At 31.3% G+C, this 25,269-nt stretch overlaps 3 protein-coding genes across 3 annotated transcripts; all 3 read right to left on the bottom strand.

The window, feature by feature from the left end:
• Positions 1–10,249: 10,249 nt before the first annotated feature.
• On the bottom strand, positions 10,250–11,131 carry LOC107947494 (ethylene-responsive transcription factor ERF087). The gene has a single exon (XM_016882134.2). The coding sequence runs from the start codon at positions 11,129–11,131 to the stop codon at positions 10,250–10,252; it is 882 nt and encodes a 293-aa protein (XP_016737623.1).
• A 6,013-nt stretch (positions 11,132–17,144) lies between these two features.
• LOC107947493 (RING-H2 finger protein ATL2) lies at positions 17,145–18,795 on the bottom strand. The gene is made up of 3 exons (XM_016882133.2): positions 18,392–18,795; positions 17,684–17,781; positions 17,145–17,582 (listed from the first exon to the last, which is right to left on the bottom strand). The coding sequence occupies exons 1-3, from the start codon at positions 18,548–18,550 to the stop codon at positions 17,333–17,335; spliced, it is 507 nt and encodes a 168-aa protein (XP_016737622.1). The 5' UTR covers positions 18,551–18,795; the 3' UTR covers positions 17,145–17,332.
• A 1,039-nt stretch (positions 18,796–19,834) lies between these two features.
• Positions 19,835–24,135, bottom strand: LOC107942192 (two-component response regulator ARR1). Its single transcript, XM_016875829.1, has 5 exons — positions 24,012–24,135; positions 22,321–22,473; positions 21,669–22,055; positions 20,835–20,908; positions 19,835–20,041 (listed from the first exon to the last, which is right to left on the bottom strand). The coding sequence occupies exons 1-5, from the start codon at positions 24,133–24,135 to the stop codon at positions 19,835–19,837; spliced, it is 945 nt and encodes a 314-aa protein (XP_016731318.1).
• Positions 24,136–25,269: the final 1,134 nt, after the last annotated feature.

The raw sequence follows: 25,269 nt of genomic DNA, 5'->3' as shown, positions 1-25,269 counted from the left end.
ATATATATTTTTTATTTTTAGTTTTAATTTTAAAATACTTTTAAAATATTTTTATTTTTTTATTTTTAAAATAATTTTTTAATGTTTATTAAAAATGGGCCGGGCCGGGACGGGCTCAGGCTTATGATATTTTTCTCGGGCTGAGCCTGGACAAAATTTTAGGCCCATATTTCAGGCCGGGCTGGGCCCGGGCCTAGGAGGCGGGCTGAAAATTTTTTCCGGGCTCGGCCAGAACCCGGCCCATGGACAGGTCTACTGTCACCTTTCTCTTGTTGCCTTTTCTCAGACGATATTTGCGTGGACGTGTTGTCTTCCACTTTATCAAGAAACCCATTTTCTATGACAAGCTCTCTATTTAGCAACCGAACACGAATCAACACCCTTTTTTTAAAAGATGAAAATACAATGCAATCACAGTAAAAAACAAAACTAAACAAGTGAGTATATTTCATACAAAGCTAGAATTTAAAGAAAGCATATAACAACCCGATTTTGGGCCTAGCCGGAATAGTGGTTTTGGGACCACAAATTCGACGAGGAAAAAATTTATTTTTATTATATTTTTATGGTCTACGACTTCACGAAATAATTTTTTAAAAAATTCGTTCGAAAATTTTGACGTTTGGGCACTAGATTTAGTCAAAAGAACTAAATTGTAAAAAGTGCAAAAGTTGAGTTCTACATGTTAGAGGTGTCCAATTGTTATGAAACTTTAAATTGGAGGTCTTTATATGGTAATTAGACCATTGGTTAAGTAATGGAAAAAAATAGACATGAGATAAGTGAAATAGGAAAATTTTAATGTAGGGGCAATTTGGTAATTTAGTAATAAAAAGAATTAAAAAGGGAAAAAGATGGCAAAATGTGCTTATCTTCTCCATGATGAACGAAAATAGAAAGGGGGAAGCCATAGTTAGGATTTTCAAGCTTCCAAGCTCTATAGTAAGTGATTCCAAGCCCCGTTTTTAATGTTCTTTACGATTTTAGAGTCCCGGTAACTTGATTTAGCTTATTCTAGCAATTATTTAACCTAGGGTTTATATTTGGAAAAATACCCAAAGGTGAAATGTGTTTATTTTGATGTTTTATGGTAGAATATGAAGCTTGAAATTATGTTAAACAACTTTTGCTAAGTGGTTTTAAGTGGAAACGAGTAAAACGACATAATCAGGCCAAACTTTGGAAAATTGTTAAAAATTGTAAAAAAATAATTACAGGCCAAACTTTATATTTTTAGAACCCTAAATTAGTCTATTTTCTAGTGAAATAAACGTAAGTACCATCCGAATTCTGTACAGTGAGATAATTAATTTTTAGTGAAGAGAGGTCAAAACTGTTAAGCAATGAAATAGGAGAAAATTTAAAGAATAAAATGTACTTACTGGATAAGCCAAAAATTATGAAAATTTTATGGTAAGAATATATGTGAATCTAGTTTTAGGGAAAATTAACGGATCTTAATTTGGAGCTCTGTAGCTCTGGATAAAAATAATTTAGTGACTCTAACTCGGATAGACATCTTTGAATATACATGTGAGTGAATAGTAAAATTATAGAAAATGTTATTTATAAGAGTGTTATGTACATTAAGGATGTGGAATGGAGAGGAGGAGGAGGAAATATAAAATATATGAATGATTTGTATATAAATTGGTCATATGCCCGATTATATTTGATAAACGTTGAATTAGAAATGACATAATGTTTCATTTCAATTAGTTATTATGAATTGAATTGTAAATTTATATGGCTAAAACCAAACAATTATTTGTTAGTATTATGCATGAAATAATGTATTATTATATATACATATTCATGGTTGAATTATGATTGTTGAGAAAGATAGATAAATTGGAATGAAAGTTCATATTGAGTAGAACGCAAGGTTGAGTACTTTCGTTCAGTGATAAAGACGAATTGACGGAAAATACCATGGATGGACCATGGCAATAAGTTATATGTGATTCCGTGTAAGACCATAGCTGGGCTATGGCATTGGTATATGTTTTGTGATTACGTGTAAGACCATAGATGGGCTATGGCATTTGTATATGTTATGTGATTACATGTAAGACCATAGTTGGACTATGGCATCGAGAAAATAAGTACTCAATTCTGTAAGACGTTTACTAATTTGACAAAGTTGGTAAGTGTTACATAGGCTCATATTCAAGTGATAGATTTATTATGATTGTTGAAGTTGAATTCAATCAAGTGATTTCACTAATTGGACATTGTATATGGCAAGATGTGTTAGTGAATTACTTATTTATGAAATGATATATGAAGTTCAGTAAATGATACATGAAATTAATATGAAAAGATTTATGATTGTTATTAGTATTGTTTCTGACATAATGTGGATTCTTCGATGTTGGAATGATTTAACGGATTTATTGAGCATATGAATGAGTATGAGACTCATACGAGTTAGTATAGATATGTACATGTGTCTTATAAGCTTTGAAATGATAAGACTTGTGAATTGTGAATTAATCTGTGTGAAATTATATGGGATAGATTAGCGAATCTTTACGAGATATTGAATATTTAATATATTATAATGGTGGTAGCTATAAGGCTTGGATCAAATGAGTATATATTGGGTATCGTAAGCCCTAATTAGTGATTCGAAGACAATAATTTGAAAGTTTTAATCTGTATGAAATTTTATAACTCGGTTTAATACGTTTATAAGTGTATATGTTCTGGTAATGCCTCGTACCCTATTCCGGCTTTGAATACGGGTAAGGGGTGTTACAATGTGACATCGCCAGATTCGGCCATAACGTTTAGGCCGGGTTTGGGGTGTTACAAAGCAAGCAATAATAAATAGAGCACATATTCGGGTGACCACTAAGGTTCGGTATGGTTCTATCTAGGGTAGGTTCTTAGGGCTCATTGTATGCGGTTCGATTCTAAAGTAAGGGTACCTGAACCAACAGATTTCTCGATCCTCACCCATTATAGGCTCATACGGACCGAGTTCTGTTCAGGGGAATACATTTCCCTATGGCTATATGGAGATGAAGATCTCACGAAGACATAGGTACGGATGTATCTCAAAAGCGATCCACTATCCTATACGGAGGTGATGACCTCACGAAGGAATAGTTTCTTACTCCCACTTAAGAAGGGCAAAATTAAGCAGTTATGCAATGCAATATGTGGCAAACACACAAAAAGAAACTTTCGAACCAATAAATCAGATATACTAGATTGCTATACAATCTGAAATATCAAAACATGAAGGATGAAATGCAACGAAAGGATCGTAAATTTAAACCAAATTATCTATTTTCAACAAAAAGACCAAAAGTAATCAACTCGCGGCTTGACTCTCTTATTTTTTCCCCAGTGGAGTCGCCCAGCTATCAAAACCAAATTCTTTGGAATCATCTTTTTATTTTAAAATGAAAATGGGAGTCGCCACTAATTCTTTTTATGAGGAGTGATTAGATCACCTTGTAATTTGATCACTTTAATAAAATGTTTGAATTATTAAAACAATGATTTTTTTTGTCTACAAAATTCAGGAAATGAGTTCGGGAGTCGGTTAGGCACGATGAAGGATTAGCACACTCGTTACGCCCAAAATTGGTAGCTAATTGATTATTTGATGTCTTAATGTCGAAAATTAAAAATTTGAAGAGAATTTGAAATAGATCCCTTTTTTCTGCATAATGTTATTAAGATATGATTTAACTAAATTAAATTAAATGGAAAATGCCTTATTTCAAGTTAATCAAGAAGAAAGACCATACCCCGTGAGTTAGGACACGATGCCTTCGATTCTCGAAAACCAAAATAATCGCCATTTAATCGCTATCTAAATCTTGCTTTTCGTTGTTTTAAATAGGATATTCAGTTATTTCGATTTTAAAAGATGTCATACTCTGTAAGTTAGGAGCATAACGTCTCAAATTCCAAAAATAATGAATATTGCCTCGGTTTTGAGTATTTTCTATATGTTTGATAAAAAGACGATATTTCTTAAAATGATATATGAAAAAAAGAAAAAAAATAAAAATATCATACTAGTAAGTGGCAGTGATATAATTATCATAATAAAACACCAAATCAATGGCAATAATCATATTATAATTACTAATTCTAATACTAATTAAATAATAAAGGAAATAATAATAATAATAATAAATGAACCAGATAAAGCATGTATACAATCCAATTCTTAAGTATGTATAAAAAGAAGTAATACATAAATATAAATAGATAATGTAACACCCCTTACCCGTATCCAACACCAGAATAGGGTACGAGGCATTGCCAGAACACATACACTTGTAAACGTATTAACCGAGTTATAAAATTACATCTAAATTAAAACTTCCAAAATTAATAACATGCTTTTATAATTCTTCACAATATATCCTCAAATTATTATAATCATAATAAATAGGGCCTACGAGACCCGATACATACTCATGCAATTCAAGACATCATTTCCGCTTCATTCAATTCACAATTTCTCATGCTCACAATTTAAATCATATCACTAGCAATTTTCATTTAATTCACGTACAATTCAATGTCAATAAGTTCAACACTAAAACGTAATTACCATTTTATTCAATGTTTATCGATTATACCATTCATTAACACATTTATGAAATTCTCAATTTTGCAATGAAAATATCACTTTAGCTTAAATAACAACATCATCCTGGTATAAATACACTACCACTTATCCATTTACTTTAATTCTTTTGGGCCCATTTGTCACTTACCATCCTTAATCAAATTAGGGAACGGTTATGGAAAATTGAGTACTTCACTTCCACTTTGCCATAGTATAACTATGGTCTTGCGTATGATCACTTATCACTTGTCACTTGTCCCTGATCAGATAAGTGTAGCTAAACTACCACTTATCACTTGCCATTTGTCACTGATTAGAAATACTCAAATCCGACGTTCTGCTCAATTTGATCGTTTACTCAGTTTTTCGTATTGTTATTTTATTCTCAATCCATCAACAAATATATATATCATCATATACTATATAATTCATGAAATTAACATTTAATCATTAAATTTCAACCATATGAACTTACTATTTCATTACCTTTCCACACTCGTTTCCTATGCGCATCACACAAGATATAAACATATCATTCAACCATAGTCGCAAGCTAGTGTATTTAAACGTAACTCTTTTTGGAACTAACCACATGATAAACCATTTCACTAGAGATTACATAATTTAAACCTTACCACCCTTTTCATGATCACAAGCATATTTCCAATTAGTGAAGAGAAATAAGTGAAAGTGATGGGAAATATTATAGAGAAAGGGAATAAGGGAGTTATACACCTAGTAATCAACATTTTGCACTAAAACAGTTTTGGATATTTCCAATTAGGCACTTACCATTTCAGTGCATAACTTATAAATTTAATGTGGCATAATCCAACCACTACTTGGCCAAAGTCTAAGCGTGTACACCAAATATGTTAGCCAAATACACATATAGCATAAACATTATAAGCATGGATGAGCACAACATTTATTTATGTATCACACTTACCAACATGTGTTAATTCATAAACCATTCATGACATTACTTCATGCCGAATCATATACTGAATATACCATACACACATACTATGAAACTTTATTTTCACACATGAGCTTAGACCATGACCAATAACGCACAAATATAAGCATCATTTCTATTTCATCGTTTATCATTTATAATCAAGCATATGACCAATTATACACAAATCATTCATATATTTCCCAATTTTCCTCCTCCTCCTCTCCATTCCACATCCTTAATGTGTATAACACACTAAAACAACATTAACTATAATTTCACTATTCACTCACATGTATATTCAAAGCTATTTATCCGAGTCAGAGTCACTAAATTATTTTTATCTGGAGATACAGAGCTCAAAATTAAGATCCGTTAATTTTCCCTGAAACTAGACTCACATATACTCTTACCATAAAATTTTCAAAATTTTTGGTTTAGCCAAATAGTACAATTTATTCTTTAAAGTTTCCCCTTTTTTGCTGTCTGATAGTTCTGACCACTCTTCACTAAAAATGAATTATCTAATTGTACAGAATTTGGATGATGTTTTAGTTTGTTTCAATTTAAAATATACTCATTAAGGATTCTAAGAATATAAATTATAACTCAACATTATTTTTATTCAATTTTTGATGATTTTCCAAAGTCACAACAGGGGAACCCGAAATCATTCTGACATTGTATCACAAAATTTATTATATCTCATAATTTAAAATTCCATTACTTACACCGTTTCTTCTATGAGAAACTAGACTCAATAAGATTTAATTTCATATTTTATTCACTCTCTAATTCAATTTCCAAAATTTTTGGTGATTTTTCAAAGTTAACCTACTTCTGTTGTCCAAAACTGTTTTAGTGGAAAATGTTGATTACTAGGTGTATAACTCCCTTATTCCCTTTCTCTATAATATTTCCCATCAATTTCACTTAATTCTCTTCACTAATATATTAAGAACATAAGATCTTATATAAGAAAACTCCACTATAACATTATTTCCATGCTTTTTCAATAATATCAAACTTAAAAATATATTGAAAACTTGATGTTCTTACCTTGTGCTATTGATTTCAATATTTAACTTTATTTTCTCTCTCCTCCAGTTTCTATTTCTTGAATCTAACTTGATATTCTAGCTCCCCATTGTCTCCTTGTTATTCTTCTCTCTTGGAAGCTATGGAAATTCTTTTGATTTTTAGGTGAAAATGGTAAATTTTTGGTGGAAGGACCAAATTGTAAAGAAAGCAAAACTTTCTTTCTTCTCCTCTCTTCTCACGTTAGTTGCATGGAAATATGGTGCAATGGATGATTCTTCATCTTTCTTTTCTTACATATACTAAATAAAATACTAATAAAATAATAAAATATCATTTAAAAATCAAATTAAAATATTAATAAACTAATATTTATTTATTTATTTAATATAAAATATCTCCAACATCATCATTATCTTCTAGATTTCTCTCTCTTCTAATTGACCATTTTTCCCTTTATAATCTTTAAAATTTTATCCTTGAGTCATCACTTAATTTGGTAAAATTGCGATTTAGTCCCTTGAAATTCTTCAGCTTTTCAATTTGGTCCTAATTCATCCATTTTCCTTAGTTTCTAGATTATTCCACCCTTAAAATATTTACACTATTGGTCCTTCAAATTTTTCATATTTATACTTTAACCCCTCAAATTTTGAGTATTTACTCTTGGGTAACAAAACTTTTCTCACTTTTGCAATTTAATCCTTTCTTGAATTAATATGTCATAATATACTTCTCAATGTTGTCATAACTCAAAATTCTTCTTTTTGTCACTTTATTTCCTTACTATATCAAAGATAATATCTTACTGTAAAAAATTTTCGGGGTATTACAGATAATAATAAAAAATAAAAAATAAAAAAAAATAAATAAATGCTCGATGAAAATAAAAAAAATAATAAACCAATTTTAAATAAAAAATGAAGGCATAATAAATAAGCAAATAAATAAATAAAAGAATTAAAATAAATAAAGGACTTAATCGTAACTTAAATTAAATTAAAAGGATAAATCGAGATAAAATAAATAAATAAAAGACTAAAATGAAAAGCATGAAAACAAATAAGGACCAAATGAGAAATTATCCCAATCCTTAGGACACGCGTTTGTTCTCCAAGGGATCAGCAAACCGAGGACCTAATTGAAAGTGGGGAAAAGTTGAATGGCAAAATTTTTAAAAAGAAGAAATAGTGAAATTAGGACTAAATTAAAACAACTCAAAAGGCGGAAGGACTAAAAGTGCAATTAGGCCATTTTGCGAAAACACACGGACCCTGCTACACAAACTGGTCGGGTCGTCGAGCTCCGCTTCGAAATGATGTCGTTTTGGGGCATCTGAAGCCAGGCCAAAACAACGTCGTATTGATGGTCTATTTAAGTGAAAAAAATTCAAAAAAAATCATTTAAAATAGTTTTAAAAAAAACTTTTTTCTCTTTTTTTTTTCTCTGAAGGCCTTCTTAGGCTGGCCATGGCTCCGGCGAGTCATCGCCGCGACGGTCACTGGCGACGGCTCTGCCGTCCATTGTGGCCGAAAAAAAAGAAACCTCCTTTTTGGCTATTTCGGCTCCCAAAGCTCGAATCTAGGGTCGATTTTTTTAGAAATTGACCAAAAAAATCGCCAAAAAGGCAAAGAACCTTTCGACTCTAACAGTAGAAATGACCACTAGGTGAGTTTTCTTTTTTCTTTTTATTTTATTTATATATATAATAATAGATTCAAAGAAAAATAAAAGAAAAATAAAAAAGGATCACCTTTGAATTTTTCGGTTGCTTTGTTTTTTTTTCGATTCTTATTTCAGAAGCAAAAAAACAGACCTTAGGATCGATTTTTCTAAGCTTTTTATAGCTGATTCCATACTATTATTTTTCTATTTTTCTACTGTTCTTGCCACTATTTCTTTTGCTTGTTTGTTCTTCTTTCTCTTATTTGCAGGTAGTGGTTGGCGGTGGTAGAGGAGTTGGTGCGGCGTTGACATGGGAAGGAGTGACGGCGGCTAGGTAGGGTGCGGTGCAAAAGGCTAGGGTTAGGGTTTTTATACACTGAACAGTTTAGGTGTTTGGGCCATTTGGGCCGTTAGGGTTTTTTAATTTTTGGGCTTTGTAATTTAGGTAATAGGTTTTAAATTTGGGCTTGTAATTTGAGACTGATGTTTTGTAAATGGACTATTTTTTTTTATTTGGTTTGGTTTGGTTTGTTGGGGCCCGGACAGAATTGGGCCCTTACAGATATGCTCTCATACATCTAAGCATATATTTAATTTCGGCTTGCTAACATAGAATATAAGTGAATATAAAGTAACTCCTTAAAAATAGCTATTACATCAATGACAATCAAAATAAAATCACTCAAAGGTATGCTCTCCAAAATTAGCAATACTATCTCGATCATATCTCCACATTTCAAAGACTTAATCAATTACACTAATCCAATCCAATATTCAAATGACATTGATTGGTTTTCATAGATGAACCAAAATATTTTCAATAAAACAACACATTGACAAATCTAAAGATTTTCTTCATTAAATTGTGAAACTAAATAAGACAAGTTTTTTAACCACATTAGTGGCAATCTGCAGTTGCCATTGTCGAATGCCACTCAGAAACTTTGGGTCAACTTGCCTCAACATTTTTCATAATTTTTTTACTCATATTTCTAATTTCAGGTTTAAATTTATATGGACTATTCTTTATTTTATATCTAACTATTACAATACATGTGTACTAAATAATTTTTTTTATATTATTACATTAATAACCAAACGTGGCATTTGAGCTTAACATACAAGGAAATAGGTATGTTAGCAAAAGCTTACGTTACCCATACTCAACATGTATACTTTTATCTTATCGATTTTGAATGTAATAATCACATGAACATTGTTAATATTACCCAAGATGGAGTTTAATGTTTCTTAAATAAGATTTTCGGTTCAAGTTTAGTAGATAAGAAAAATTAAAGATGAAGCTAGAGGGTAGGTAGGGACTCTGCCCCAAAATAAAATAAAAAAATTCTTTTAGTCTCTTTAGTATTTACAAATTTGCAAAGTTTAAAGTTAATTTAATGATAAAATTATATTTCAGCCTCTATTAAATTTTAAAATTTAATTATGCTCTCTTCAAAGATTAAAAAAAATAGTTTAATCCTTGAAGTTTGTAAAAGTTTATATTAGTACAATGATTAAATTACATTTTTAGCTTTCTAAAATATTTATAATTCAAATTCAGCCCTCCAAAAAAAAAAAGATTCTTGCTTCATCCTTGAAAAAAAACAATGTTGGATTTAGAATTTTAATTTGACTCAACTCTAGATTTAGTCGGAGCCAAATGTAACCACCGAATACTAAAGGATTAAAGAAAAAAAAACCATGATCAGAGAAATGTTTCATTGCAAACTTGATTTATTACAAGAAGATCACTTCACTTATGATTGGTTTTTGCACTAACTAGAATTGTTACAATGCCATTTGACAAGGCCTTAGGCCCTAATTAGCCCCTTTTTTTTTTCAGCTATATTTAAACCACACTATAATCTTTCTTGTGTTATATAAAAAGGCTTCATTTGGATAATCAATGGAAAAACTCTTACATCCCATTATCCATGTTTTTTTAAAGCAACTATACAAACTTTAATTAACTTAAAAACCTTTTTTTAATTATGATAACTTGATCCACTAAAAGTTGGAGGAACCACAACAGATGAAGAAACTTTAAACCTCTTGCTCCTCGAACCATGATTATCATCATCATAATCACCACTACTTAATCTCGAACTAATAGTATTATGATGATGATCTGGACTATCAACCCACCCCATCATTTCATCACTAAATCCATGATGATCACGAAAGCTAACTTCACCAATATCCGAACCATCCGAATCCAACCCATGTTGTCGAAACCCGATCCACTCATTACTACAATCCGAAACACTAGAACTATCCCAAGACAACGGTGGTTGTGGTGGCGGCAGCGGCGGCGGTTCGTTTCCTATACGTGGTACAACTATACTCGGTTGTACCACTTTGTGTATATTCTGGTCCTGGTTATTGTGGTACTGGTTGTTTCTAAAATGGAATATGCTAGCGAAAGTAAAATGATCACTCACCCTACTTTTCGTCGACTTGTTCTCACCATTCCTAGCCATGATGCTTTGTAAGTTCTTGCTCAACTTAGCTTTCAACGACGAAAACGCGCTTAGTCCGTTTTGTCGGCCGTTAGAACCGGAAATAACCGGTTGTGTCGACGAATTGTTAACCGATGCAAAGTTGGTTCGAGCATTTTCACCACGGAGAGCACGAGCTGCTTCGTCGTAAGCTCGAGCAGCTTCTTCAGGAGTGTCGTAAGTGCCTAGCCATAATCTAACACGTTGAGATGAGTCTTTTATCTCCGCCACCCATCGTCCCGATGGCCTTTGCCTTACACCAACGAACCTTCGAGTTGGTTTGGTTAGTGGTTGAGCCATGGTGGTGGTGGTTTTGTTGGTGTTGGTGATGACAGTGGTTGTTTTGGTTGTTGATTCTGGTCCTGCCATTAACACGCACAAAAAGACCTTGAAACTAATTTTACAATTGTTTAAGAAATTTGGAACCCTTATGATTCAATCAAAGTCTACTTAAATAACTGCATGATATATATATATATATATATATATAATGTGTGTATATAAAAAAGTGGCAACAAAATAGTGATGTAAGGGTAAAGTATATACCCATCTCCATTATTAGGTTTCTTTTGTTTTGCTATTGGATTTTTTTAATCTCCCAATTGTGTTTGCCAATTGCTTTCGGCTTTGCTCAAAGATGCTCAAAGCTCAACTTGGCCAACAATTTGATTACATATTTGGTACTTTTACTATACTAAATTTGAGGATTTAGTTTTTTTTTAGTCTGACATAATTTAATCATTCAGCTACTATAATGTTATTAGTTAGTTTAAATTGTTAATAATGTTAACTTTTCTCGTTAAGGTGTTGATGTAGAATTTTTAGAAAAAGAAAGAGAAAAACATAGTTAAGGATTTGTTTAGAGTTGCTTTTGGCGTCAACAAATGCTTTTGGCACTGTTATAAGAACTAGGGCAAGAACAAATGGGAGTACCAATTGGTAATAAGAGGTTAGACCGGTTGACTAACGAATCGGTTGAATCGTGCGATCTGATTGATTGAACCGATTCTTTTTTTTAATATTTTTTTATTTTTTTAATTAATTATTCTATTAAACTAGCCACATTGGTTGGACTAAAAACAGGTGGTTTGACCAGTTCAACCAACAGTCTGATTCCAAAAGTATGTTAAAATAAAGTTTTTTTTTGTGCATTTGGAATCAAACTAGGAAGCTGATTAATAGGTATTTTTCAAAAACACTTGTTGACCATACTTTTTAGTTACATTTTTTTGACAACAATAATACTAGATCAACTAAAAAATAAGCGAATTAAGAAAGAATTTGTGTATTCAAATCTTCAATTAATATTTAAAAAAAATACCATTTTAGCGAGAATGGCCAACCAAAATAAACTAAGTAACAACCTTGTAAAAAACATCATACGAAATTAAAGTGTATGATTTAAACCCTAAATTGTAGCATCATAAAAAGGACCAAAACCATAATTCAACCAATTATTTTTCAATACCTCCAAGGATCGAATTACTATAAAAAAAAATTCCCAAGTTTTAACGTTTTATAATTTATAAATAATGTAAAAATCAAACTAATATAAGCCGTAAATGAAGTGAAGTATAAAATGGTTTAAGAATAGAAAATTACATAGGGAATATGACAAGAAAATCGGGCGGTCCATTAATTTTTTAAAAAATATTCGTGGGGAAAGCTTAGTTTAATTAACAGTGACGTGGAGGTTAACTATTGGCATTTAGCACTTGGTAATAGAATGATTAGTGGGGCTAATGCCTTAGCTCCGTACCGTGTCCTTTGTGTTGGTTGTATTTATTTTTCCTAAACCCATTTTACATTTGCTTCTTCCTTAATTAATTTTATTAGCCCCTTCTTCTTTAATATCTTCAATTATATGACCCTTGGATTATTACTATAGTCATCCAAACCCGAGTTTGAGTTATCAATTAAATTTTTACTCAATTGATATGAGTATTGTTTTTAATGTAAAAAGATGTGAATGTCAATGTGTTGAAGCGTATTCTCTTCTTATTTATATGTTAAAGAGGGACTATGAATTGTTTTAAGCATTATATTCAAATATATGATATTTAAATGTTTTTTTTTAAATCCATAAATATCTAAGATTCCATTAAACTCAATTCCTCCAAGGAAGGAAGGAAGAGGATGTGTCTTTTAGCAGGTGGATTTTTGGCCATCATGACACATGTGGAATGAAACGTGGCGTGTTCCACGTGTGCCTCCATGTCACTTTCTGCCAATGGGCTTTCGGGGTTTCTTTGATTACAAAAATTAACTTTTCGATGAGACGTTGACAATTATTTTCGTTCAAAAATCCCTTTTCCATTAATAATGTTTTAATTATTTTGTATTATTTTTTTAAAAAAAATAAAGAGTAAGAGAAAAAGTTATTCAAAGATGGGATTTAAAATTGGTCTCATTTGAGATTTCTATGTTTGTTTAATATAACTTAATTCCTATACTTTTATAATGCAATAGTGAATTGGTGTTGATAACATTATGAACTATTTCCATTAATAATGGTAGGGGTAATGCATAGCATTATACACCACTAGTCACTAATCCGAAGTTCAAGTAAGATCCGGATTGTCTACTCGTAACGCGACTTAGGCCCACCAGATGGATATGCATGAGGCGTACAGTGAGAGAACAACCAGGGAAGCTCGCGGTATCAGCTCGCATGAGTTGAGGGGACTGGCTCACATATACCCAAGAGTTTGCATGCAGGGGACCGTGAGATCTAGCATGCGAGCTAGAACGGTACACGTGCTCAATATGTCTAAGGTTTGTTCAGAATGTCAGTCCTATGAATAGTGGGGTCAAGTCATTAATAATAGAGTCAAATCATGAATAGTGATAACATGTATAAATACTAGAATGTTTCTTTCAATGATACACATAGAAAATTACTCAACACATAGGCTACTTCAAATCTCACGAGGATCATATTGAAACTACATGGATCAAAATTTAATCATACGCGTACTTACTGTATGGAGAGTTTGGATCTAACATGTTAAAAAAAAATTTCTTAAATTTTATTGACACTGTATTTTTAACACATTATCCAAACTGTTCGTGTGTATATAAAAATATGTTTGCAGTTTAATCCATGTGTTTTAAACATATTCCACTTAGATCTAAACTGACATTTAACATCTCAATTGACAACTAAATTGACAGAATTATATGATTGATACAATTTTGATATTTTGAGAATTCAATTAAAATATTTCAAAATTTAAAGACCAATTTAGAATATAAATAATAATTTGACAAAGTTTAAAAAATTAAATTAACGATTAAATCTCAAATTTCAACATAATAAATGAATCAAAATCATTTTTTTTAATTACCAATTTTTTTAGCATAATTTCAATAACCCATGGAATCCAAAGTTAAAAACATGTTGACATGATAATTAATTAATTAAATTTTTTTGTCTGTTTTTCACCGTTGGTTAGCAAAAAACTTTGAACACCTTCCCGATGAAATCAATACAAGAATTCGTCCTCTATTAATAAAAAGAATAACACAAAATATAGTAAATTCGGTTTTAGGTTGATTTGATAAAAATTAATTTTTAATATTATTATATTGAGTTTTTACGATTTTGTTAATCGGATAAAATTAATATTAATTATAAATTTATTTAATTTTGTATTTAATTGTAAAATATAGTATGATGATTGTATTGTTTGTTTCGAGCTTTAGTGTTAATTTTATGAAAGTTAATTGTTAATATTATTAGTAAATTATATATTTTTATCAAATCAACCCTAAAACCTGAATTAAATATTAAAAACTTAACATCATTACTTTCTGGTACCAAAATATATAACTTTTACTAAATACGTCTATCATATTAGAAATAAAACACAATGCCTTTCTAAAGTAAAAGCAAAAAAGCAAAACCTTAAACTCTTTGCCCCCTTTGGTTTGGTATATTTGTTTGTTTAAGCCTTTAAGTTTTTATAAAATTTAGTTAATAAACGAGAAATTTCTATTTTGACCCTTTAAATTTTTAATTTCAACCTTCCACTATAAAATTCCTGCTTTCTAGTCGTCCCAGGCAAATATACCAGATTGACATATTCAATTTCTTCTCCCACTTGTTAATTAAATACAAGTTGACCAAATGCAAGTTTAAAAATGTATATAGTTTGTATATCTAAATGGGCCGAATAAAAATACTCAAATTCGGATTGATTTAAACTTGAAGTTCGCCCAAATATAAAATAATTAAAAATTTTAAAACTTCAATTAATTTGATTCAAAACCAATGAAATTGGCCCAATTGAGTTATCTACATTTTTCTCACAAGATTTATCAACTCGTTCAACATTTGGATTGAAGGAATGGAAATTTATACAAAAAAGGTTTACAAAATAAAATCCCAGCAGCCACCCTTTGTGTAATGCCTTGATAAATTTATTTCTGTATTTGTGAATTTTGGCACAAATGTGTATATGCTTTAGTGGCTAAGTGTTTTTGGTGTGTGTATGAGGTATTGGGTTCAAGTTCCATTTTTAGCAAATTTTGTTATTTTTGATCTAAGCCTTACCCTTGTTGAGTGGGCTTTTATAAAACTGTCTGTTAATGCATATTAAAATGAGTTTACTGGTTTGTGTGGTAAGGGGGTTAGTGTGTTGGAGGTTTTATGTTTGAATCACTGCATTAGCATGAGTATTAATTTTTGCTCAGTTGACTGATAGAGTTTCGGTTGAGCTAAAAGTTTGACGAGGTTGTGAGTTAGTGGGTTAGTGGGAGAAAATTAAGGGATCTGTGGAAGTCTTTTATTTTTTTATTTTTATTTCTTTTTGTTAAAATTTTCTCTCTCCTAAAAGAAAATCTAATGTCAGTTATTTCTCCTTTACTCTGTATTTTGTTCTTTTCTCCTTTTGTTATATCCTCCTATTCTGTTAAACTGCTGTCAAATCCTTGCGTGTTGGGAATTTCGTCTTCCTTCGTTCTTTTGGTAAGTGAGATTTTGGGTATTCTGTAACTTTTGATTTCTAAAATGCTAGTTAAGGCTTACCTTTTGTTTTGGCGAAAAGGTGAGTAGTTAAGGGACTGATTTCTGCATATTTGTGGTGTAGGACACGGTGGTGAGTGGTGAAGTTTCATTCGGATAGCCTAAATTGCACTAAGGTTTGTTCGTGTCATTGGTAATTCATGTGCGTTTATTTCGGGTTATGTATCAATTTCGTGATTGACTGCTAATTGGGCATTTGGACGCTATATTTTAGGTTTCGAAGGCTTCAGGAGTGGTTTCGCACCAAAATCGTACTAGTGTGTACCCAAAACGCAGAAAATCAAGCTTCGGCGAAAGCTGAAAAACCACACTGTCGACGCTACACAGGCGTGTGCTTGGGTATGTGGTTGGCCATGTGCGAGACACGACCGTGTGGTCGACGAAGGCATGGCCGTGCGCAAGACACGGCCGTGTGTTGGTGTGAGTGTGGCCGTGTGGGTTTTGGGTCAAGCCGTGTGGGCCCACACGGGCATGTGGGCCCATAATTCTAAAATTCTCCCTAGGGTCGCACGGGTCATTTCGATCGACTGTGGGCCTACCATAGGGTCAGTAAGGGCTAATCAAACCCTAAAATTTAGTGATCTAATAATCTGATATTCTGCTCTGAGTAGGACTCTGTATGCATATTTGATTATTCTGTTAAGTATGTATATATGACATCTGTATATGAGCATGTTCTGCATGATATTACTGTATCTGTTATTTCTGTATTTGTGACTGGGGTGGGTATTGTATATTTGGAAGAAGTGATCTGTATGACGACATTTCGCCTCTTTCTGGCAGCTTGACTGCAATTTATCTGTAACGTGTCGCATCGACACTATATGGTGTGTAGGGATGGGTGAGTGTTTGGTGTGATGGGATGGTTGGAGATGGTGCGTAGAGGATAGGGGTAGGATTTTGCATATCTGATTCTATTATCTGTATCTGAAATGGACATGAGCCCGAATCTGTCTAACTGTATATAAGATTTATGTATGTATTGCATGCTTAATTTTGTTGGGTTACATACTGAGTTTATGAAAACTCACATCTGTTTGTCTGTTCTGTTCAGGTAATCCACAGACTTAGGCGGATCGGTGCGACGGAGCCTCACAGTGACCACGAGTTCGTACTACTTAAGATTATGATATTTATCCATTTAATTTATGGTTTAATTCTGGGAGTTTTGTAATGATTGGACTCTCCAGACTGGTTGGTTTAATTTTGGGTTTTGGATTTTCGTTTAACATTTTATTTACAACGAATATTTTGAAACGTAGTTTTTACTAAATCAAGGTTTTCCGAAAATAATGTTTTCCTAGACTTTCGCTGTAATTTACCCTTTGGCAAATAAATTGATTAAATAACACTTTCGATAATAGTTATTAACGAGCATGAGTTATAAACTGGAATGATTTATCGTAACGACTCAGTTTTCAAAACCCCTTTATCATGACATCTCCAGATTTGGCCATAACGTCTAGGTTGAGTTTGGGGTGTTACAATTTGTTGCGTACAAAGAAGAATCTAATGCAAAAAACCTTTGTTCTTTCAATAAAATTTCACGTATTCATGTCTGAATTTGTAGAAGATGATGAACATTGAGGACTTTGTAATGTAATCATTGTCCTAAATGTTGCAGCTCTCATTTGTTTTGTTTCACCAATGTCCTGCAACGGTAAACGATAGACATGACAAGTGGATTGTTTTCTTAGCCATAGGTCAATGCAAGAGAGATGAAAGTTGTGGCCACATTTAGGCATGATTCTCAGCACTTGTTTCTCTTGGTAGTCGCCTAAACATATGGAGCATCTGTATAAACAAAACCAAATGCAGACAATCTTAATGGAATGTAATAAAATGAATGTTCCATTGTTGAAATGTAATGGAATGTAAAGGGTGGTTGTACTTACTGTGTATCTTCAATGTAAGTAAATGTCTCACTGTTGAACCTTAAGGCGGGAATTGCAGCTACTACAACTGGTTCAAGCCCTCTAGTCTGTCCTTCTGCCTGAGAAAAAAAGAAAGTGAAAAACCCGAAGCCCAATCAAGTCTAGCGGCTATTTGTAGAAACCTTTTTCCCCTACCCATTAGAGGTGGCGATGTCTTAAGACGGTTCAACCGTACGATAGTTGGAGATGGGTAGAAAGTGGTTAGAGGAACGGTGGTGGTTCGATTATGCTGGAAAGTTGGGTATTTTTGGATTACCTAAGGTCTTTACTTGTCTCGAGGTATCATGTGACATTATACAGTTGGGGCATTTGTAGGAAGGTGACCTATCCTAATTAGTCTAGATAGAGTAACACATAGATAGGAGGATCAATGAGTCGGATCTGCTTGATATGATGGCCTCCTAAAGAGGTTAAAATTTCGATTTAATCATTTTGAAAACTATTAAAATATAAATAATACGAAGATGAAAATACATTTTAACTCTTTTGTTAACATAATATAAAGAAAACTTAGGACTAATTCACTCTATATATATTGTTTTCTACATGAATTGGTTGTATGGCAACATCAAAAGCAATCAAGTGAACATTTGCATGGCACAAATTGACAAATTTGTTCTTTTTCAGACAAGAACAGAAAAAAGTTTCAGTTGAGAGAATGAAATGTACCTGTTGAAGATCAATCTCGGACTGTGTGTGAAACATTTGTCTAGATTGAGACCCTCGAATCCTCCCACAAATTATTCTTGAACAAATAAACACAATAAAAATAACACTGGTTGCAAAAGCAATAGCAGTTGTGATCAAGTTCATGCCTGAACTCATCATCTTTTTAACTGTCCTGTTTCTAAAGAAAAAAAGAGAAAACAGCTCCGGAAAACCAACCAATATACAGTGACAAATTCAAGACCAAACAAAAACCAGATTAACATACAAATAAAGAAAGACAGAAACTAACAACAAAGACCCAAATCAGGATCTTACCAGAAAAAGACATGTTTGAAGGCAAAACTGGGGAAAAAGTCAGTTTTTGGCACCAAAATTCCAAGAGAATTGATTATAATAAAAAAGAAAAGTGGATATATATATATAACATTTATTCAGATTACTTTATAAGATTGTTTGTTTCAATTTCAAGGTATATAATCTCATGGTCTGCTGCTTTATTATCAATAGAATTTGTCTAGAAAATTTGGGTTATTCTTCTTTGTTCTAAAAAAATTAATATATCATTTCGTACTTTACTTTAGTTTCAATATTCAATGTTTACTTTGATATCAAGACCAAACTACCATATGAACTAATAAATATTTAATGCACGGGTAATAATTAAAAAACATAGCTACTTGATTGGAGAAAAAATTCAAGTATCAAATTAAACATTGCAGTCAAATTCAAGTGTTTAAGTGAGATAAAATAAAATATCAAATTGAAAAAAGCTTAGGTGCCGAAGTGTAACAGGTACAAAATTGAATTATACATCATTTGGTTCTTGATTTTCGCTTCAATGTTCGATTTGATACTTGTGTGTTCCAATTTGTTATCAGAGCTGGTTTTAATGACCAATTTGATATCTAGACCAAACCACATCATCTGGCTCAATGAATATTTGACACATGTTCTCTAGTAAAAAATACATAGTTACTTAATTGTAATAAAAAATAATTTAAGTACCAAATTGAACATTAAAATTAAACTTAAATAATCAAATTAAAAAAAAAATTCAAACCTAATCTAAATACTAAATTGAATATTAAACCAAATTTAGATATCAAATAATATATTAATTTTTTCCATTTGTGAATGTTGCTTTGCTTACTAATGATAGTTTTCACTTTCTATATATTATTACAAATGCTTACCTTGCTCAACACGCCTCATTTTTCTTACAATATTCATTAATTTCCACCATACATCTCACTTAGCAATTATTTTAAATCTGTTTTTTGCTTAAATCAAAGTATTAATCATTTGATTACTACATGCTTGTTGTCATTAAATATATATATATGATTAATAGTTGACTTTCCCTTTGCACCAAATTCTCTATGAACAAATTGAAAATTGATGGGTCTACCATAAACCATGATCTTCCATTGCTGAAAAGGTACTTTAACCATTAAGATTGTCTTGAACCAGACCATTGATATAACCATGTTGTTCTGCAACTGACGTTGTTTGTGTTGTGTCTGTAAAAAGATGAAACCCATTTCGTGGACTGAATTCAGACAAGGCATGATGCGATGCTGCTTGTGATTCAGTGGAGCTTATGGTGTTTAGAATTGCTTCTTGTTGGCGTTTCAATGAGAGACGATGTTTCTGCAAAATGAATATTAAAATAAATCTTATTGCCGATTAGATTGGTTGGGGTAAGAATTTAAAGAAAGGGATTAAACTATCGTGAATTGATTGAAAAAGAAACTTATCTCTAAATTCACTAATCAATTCGACTAGCCCAAATCCAAACTAATTTAATAAAAATATATAAAAAATTGCCAGCCCTAAACTAACCAACCAACCACCCCAAATTCAACTTAAATCCGAAACAGGGGAATTATATTCAAGGTTATTAAACTATTAGTAAATTTATGTTTTGATTACTAAACTTCAAAAAAATGGTCACTGAACTATTAAGAGTTTTCATTTAAGCTCCTAGCTATTAAAATCGTTATCGTATGACTTTTTTGTTTACACCATATTGATTCTCGAATCATTACTAAGAGCTCGCTTGTTGGACTTTTTTTAAATATAAGAAAATCAACATTCCAATGACTTAGATAAAAACTTTTGAATAGTTTAACGACTTAAATGAAAACTTTCGAATAGTTTAGTGACCGTTTTGCATCTTTTCAAATAATTTAGTGATCTAAGATGTAGTTTACCCAAAAAATAAAAAAAGTATTTTTTTGACATTGGATTGGTCAAATCGATAGTCAAAACAATTGAATCCAGTGAACTAAAATCTGATAACTTGACTAGTTTAACTACCGACTTAATTTTGAAGCATGATATTGCTTGTAGCAATATAATTGAATGGAATTAAATGGACCAATTAAAGTAATTAAATTTAATAATACAAAGAAGGATTTACATTGTATTGATAAGAACAAACCTGCAAATGGCTTGAAACATTTTCTTTCCTCAATCCAGGGACATTCATAAGCTGAAGTATTTTCTTTGGATAAGCTAACAAAAAACAAAGAAGATGATAATTATAGAGACCAGCTGTCATCATAATCAATAGTTCAATATAGAAGTGTTAAAGCATTTGGAGTTAATGAATCATTCAATGGCTCGGAATTTGTCCTAAAGTCAGAGTCGGGTTTTATATCCCACGAAAAGCTTAAATGTTTGACATAGCGGGTTCAACAACGTGAGAATGTCTCATTTAATTAAGTTGTGCGTGGTGCACAACTATCTACCAAGGGATAACAGCATCCACACTTGGTAAATTTTGAACTCTTGCCCTTTAGTGGTAGCATATGTGCCCTTGATTGCTTATTTAAGGGTTAAGGTGCTCATGAGCCAGTCGAGTTTAAGTATGAACTTAACATACTTTAAGCTTGTTCAAGTCTAGTCTAACTCAAAATATGAGCCTAAAATTTTACCTAAGCCCAACCATATTTGTAAATGGCCAATCTAAGCCTATTTTAGGTCGACCTATATTTTTTCTTTGAATTTTTTAAAAGTATTTATATTACTTTTACCTATGTGCACCACACACGACCCGATCCAATAAGACACTTTTGCCCTATTGAATTTATTACCTTAGGCACTCGGGCTCGCAAAGTTGAGAGACAAAACCTCAACTTGACTTTGAGAAAATTCTAATTCATTGAGGGCATGTCAACTGCAAATATATGACACTTTGAAACCATTTTCGAAAAGATTAGACCCCTAACAAGTGTAAAAATCAAATTTATAGAATTCTAGTCTAGAAACATACCTTCACTACCAAGCATGTCAATAGCTTGAAGGAACCTATTGTGTAGCTCATTAGTCCAAATTAGCTTTGGCTTCTTTAGAGTTGAAGAACCTTGATCCCAATTATCTCCCTCCTTATCATTCTCCACTTCGAGTGGTCGTTTCCTTTTCTCGTCCCGAAGATTCCGCCTCCCATCAACGACAACACCCAATGCACTCTCTATTGATGATACCTCCTTGATACAACTTTTAGCTTCAATAATCGGTACATTAATTTCCCGTCCCTTAATTAATGTAAATTGCCATAGGTTCTTAATGTCATCCATGGTGATTGGTTTCTCAAGGTGCAACGCTGCACCTTTGAAGAGGCTACCTAGCACGGCGTTCCGATCATAATCTGTCGACATGACTGCATAATAGATGCCATAAAAAAGTTCATATAGATTAATAAAAGGGTTAATATTTGATACATTGATAGAGTATATTTTTTTATTCCACAATCAACTTTAAAAAATTTCCATGTGTCTCTTTTTTTAAATACTTATTTTTTTTAATATTTTACTATACACACTTGTCAATCTTTTGGCTTTATTTATAGAGTCTAAAAATTTCATTGACAGTGTATCAAATATTAATTCTTAATAAAAACAAGTAATTAAAAGGCAAGTACTTACCAATAATAGGAAGGCTAGATATGTTCCTTATGGTCTCAAGTAGCTCATATTTATCCATATCATGGAGGCAAGCTTCCGTTAGGACAAGGTCAATTTTGTGTTGTTGATCACGTATGATGCAAAGTGCATCGGTTGCTCGTTTAGTTGTCACCACTGTAAAGGGACAACAAGGTTTTAGTACATAAGTGACTAATAAGTTGCATAGGGATGCCAAAGGGTCGGTTTTTTGCAATGTCTTTAGGACGATATTGTTGGTTGAATCGGTTAGGCTATTAATTTACCGATTTGATCAAATTAATGGGTCCAATTGACCCAATTAAAAAACATTAAAAATTTATATAAAAAAAACTTTGTTCAACTAAATCGTATTGGTTTGAGGTACAACTGGTCAAATATCATTTTTCAAATAGATACCTCAACCGGTTCTTGGTCTAATCTGTTTGATTAAACATCATTGTTTTTTTTTATTACCTCAACCCTAACTCGAATTTTTATCTAAGAATGTGTTTTTAGTTAAAATTTTAAAACACATTCTTAGATAAAAAAAATAATCTTGTTAATTTATTAAAAAAATAATTATATAGTTTTAAATAAATGTTAAATTATTTTGTTAGTACATGTACTTTAGCAAAAATTGAGATTTAGTCCTTGTACTTAAAAAGTTAAACACTTTTTTATTTAAAAATCTCGATCCAATCAATAAAATCATAATTATTTTTTTTTTCAAAATTTATCAACTTAGAAATTTGATGAGGCTATCCTTATATGACATGGAATATGATTGATAGAAAATAAACTTGTTAATAGAAACTACTTCATGATGATGATGATTGGACTAGGATTTTTAAATTGAAAAAGTAGGATTGAATTTTTAACTTCTAAAGTACATGAACAAAATCTCAAATTCTATATTCAAGGACTAAAAGCACATTTTAACCTTAAATAGAACACATAATAAAATCTAATAATAGATTTTAATTATAAATAATTGAAATATATAAAAAAATAGTTAAAATGTTAAAAAAGGGTATTTTAGTAAATTTATCCAGTAAGACAATGCATGTTTGATCTAAACCCGACCCGAACTGAAAAAATTTTAGTTGAAAATCCATCGGCACTGTCCCCAAACCTTTTTTTTTTGAAGTTCATATTAGGTTGGGACGAAACTCAGTGTATTTAGACTAATTTACCATCCTTAGGGGCAAATTTAAGGGCTAGGTAGCCGCCTTGGCCCCCTAAAAGGAAAATTGTAAATTCAGTCTTCTCATAAATAATGAAATCACAAAATAGTGTATGATAAAACTGCACTTTAGCCCTAAAAATGAAAAAAAAATTGGTCCCTTAAATGATAAAATTATATTTTGACCACTAAAAAATTTATAATTAAATTTCAGCCACTCCTAAGAAACATTTCTAGATTTCCCCTCTTAAACTAGCGTGTCAAAACTTCTACCTAATTCAGGATCAAAGAAGAGATGTATGCTTGATCTAAACCCGATTCGACCTGAACTAAAAACTTTTGAACAAAATCCCACTCACCCAATCTCATCCCCAAACTCAATTTCAAAAGAAGAAAAAAAATCTCCCAATATAGTTAGGTAAGGTCAAAACTCGACGGATTCGTATTATTTTGCCATCCCTAACCTAATATATCAAATAATTTGAGGTCAGAGAGTGATGATAGAAAGCACCTTTATAGCCAAAGCTTCTAAGCATCTTTGATAGGATAATGAGACATGTTGAATCACCATCTACAAGCAAAACAGTAACACCTGCATATACATTATTCATGTTAGATTCAACTGAGATAGCCATTTTTTAAATTGAAGCACTCACATGTACTAGCTTGAGATGCTTATATATTACAAAATTTAAGTTTTTAGGGTTGTTTTTGGACATGTGATTTATAAACTTGCCATATATAGTGTATAATCAGTTTCCATATTAAGAGATTGAAAAAAATTATATCAAATGAAGAATTACTTTGACTCATTTTTTTTATTTTTAATTAAACTTAATTTGACTCATTAATGTGTTAAGAATATTTACATAAAAGTTCTTTTGACTAAGTTAAAAAAGGAAAATTATACTCATTCGGATTTTTGAAATTTAATTTTTTCGATTTTAATTTTAGGAATTTAGTCATTGTAGTTATTTGAATAAAATCCCAATTGATAGGTTATTAAATCTGGGTTTTGAACATTAAAATGCAACATATTAAAATTTAATGGAAATATATTAATTTTGAACATTAATTTTCAAATCAGATAAATAGGTGGACAAAATTCATGAAAAATAAAAGTAGAACTTTAATTTATAGGGATCGAGAGCATAATTAAACTATTTATATTTTATATTTCAATTGTACCCAATAAGTGGTTAGAGGAAGTAATTTTGGACTTCTCTCTCGTGTATTTAGATTAATTTGGCATTTTAAAGTTATCGTTATTGGGAGAACTTTACCTAAATACTACCTAGTCCAAACAAAATTAATCTCATATTGTAAAACAGAGGAACATATATGTGATTATAAAAAGAATTAGTTATCAAAATAATCTGAAATTGTTATTGAAATTTGAATAGTTTTGAATGAAAACTTTCGAATAGTTTAGTGACCATTTTGTTATTTTTTAAAATTAAATGACCAAAATATAAATTTACTAATAGTTTAGTGACATTCGGTATAATTTACTCATAATAATACTGCATTGTTTTTTTGTAAAAAACATTAAATAATTATCAAGAAAAAATTAGTTAATAACTAAGATTGATTAACAATTAGTAGAAATTTGAATCTTTGGTAGGGATCACTCCTCCAAATATAAACCCCAATTGAAATCATATTCATCTTAATTTGGTCATAAGTAATACTAACATGTTCAATCCAAAATCAAATTGGCCTAAATCTAGATTGACTAATACTTGAAATGAACCGAATAAGTAACCAAA

Source organism: Gossypium hirsutum, chromosome D12 (genome assembly GCF_007990345.1).
Source record: "Gossypium hirsutum isolate 1008001.06 chromosome D12, Gossypium_hirsutum_v2.1, whole genome shotgun sequence".
Classification (NCBI taxonomy): domain Eukaryota; kingdom Viridiplantae; phylum Streptophyta; class Magnoliopsida; order Malvales; family Malvaceae; genus Gossypium; species Gossypium hirsutum.
Note: the sequence above shows the minus strand (reverse complement) of the source record. Positions and strands in the feature narration are given on the sequence as shown.

Excerpts from the sequence above, each read along its gene's own strand:
- LOC107947494 (XM_016882134.2), bottom strand. The coding sequence starts at position 11,131 with ATGGCAGGACCAGAATCAACAACCAAAACAACCACTGTCATCACCAAC.
- LOC107947493 (XM_016882133.2), bottom strand. The coding sequence starts at position 18,550 with ATGATGAGTTCAGGCATGAACTTGATCACAACTGCTATTGCTTTTGCA. Across the intron at positions 17,782-18,391 it reads CCGAGATTGATCTTCAACAG|GCAGAAGGACAGACTAGAGG; the intron begins GTACATTTCATT and ends TTTTTTTCTCAG. Across the intron at positions 17,583-17,683 it reads ACTTACATTGAAGATACACA|ATGCTCCATATGTTTAGGCG; the intron begins GTAAGTACAACC and ends TTGTTTATACAG.
- LOC107942192 (XM_016875829.1), bottom strand. The coding sequence starts at position 24,135 with ATGGCTATCTCAGTTGAATCTAACATGAATAATGTATATGCAGGTGTT. Across the intron at positions 22,474-24,011 it reads TAGAAGCTTTGGCTATAAAG|TGGTGACAACTAAACGAGCA; the intron begins GTGCTTTCTATC and ends GTCCCTTTACAG. Across the intron at positions 20,042-20,834 it reads ATGTTTCAAGCCATTTGCAG|AAACATCGTCTCTCATTGAA; the intron begins GTTTGTTCTTAT and ends TTCATTTTGCAG.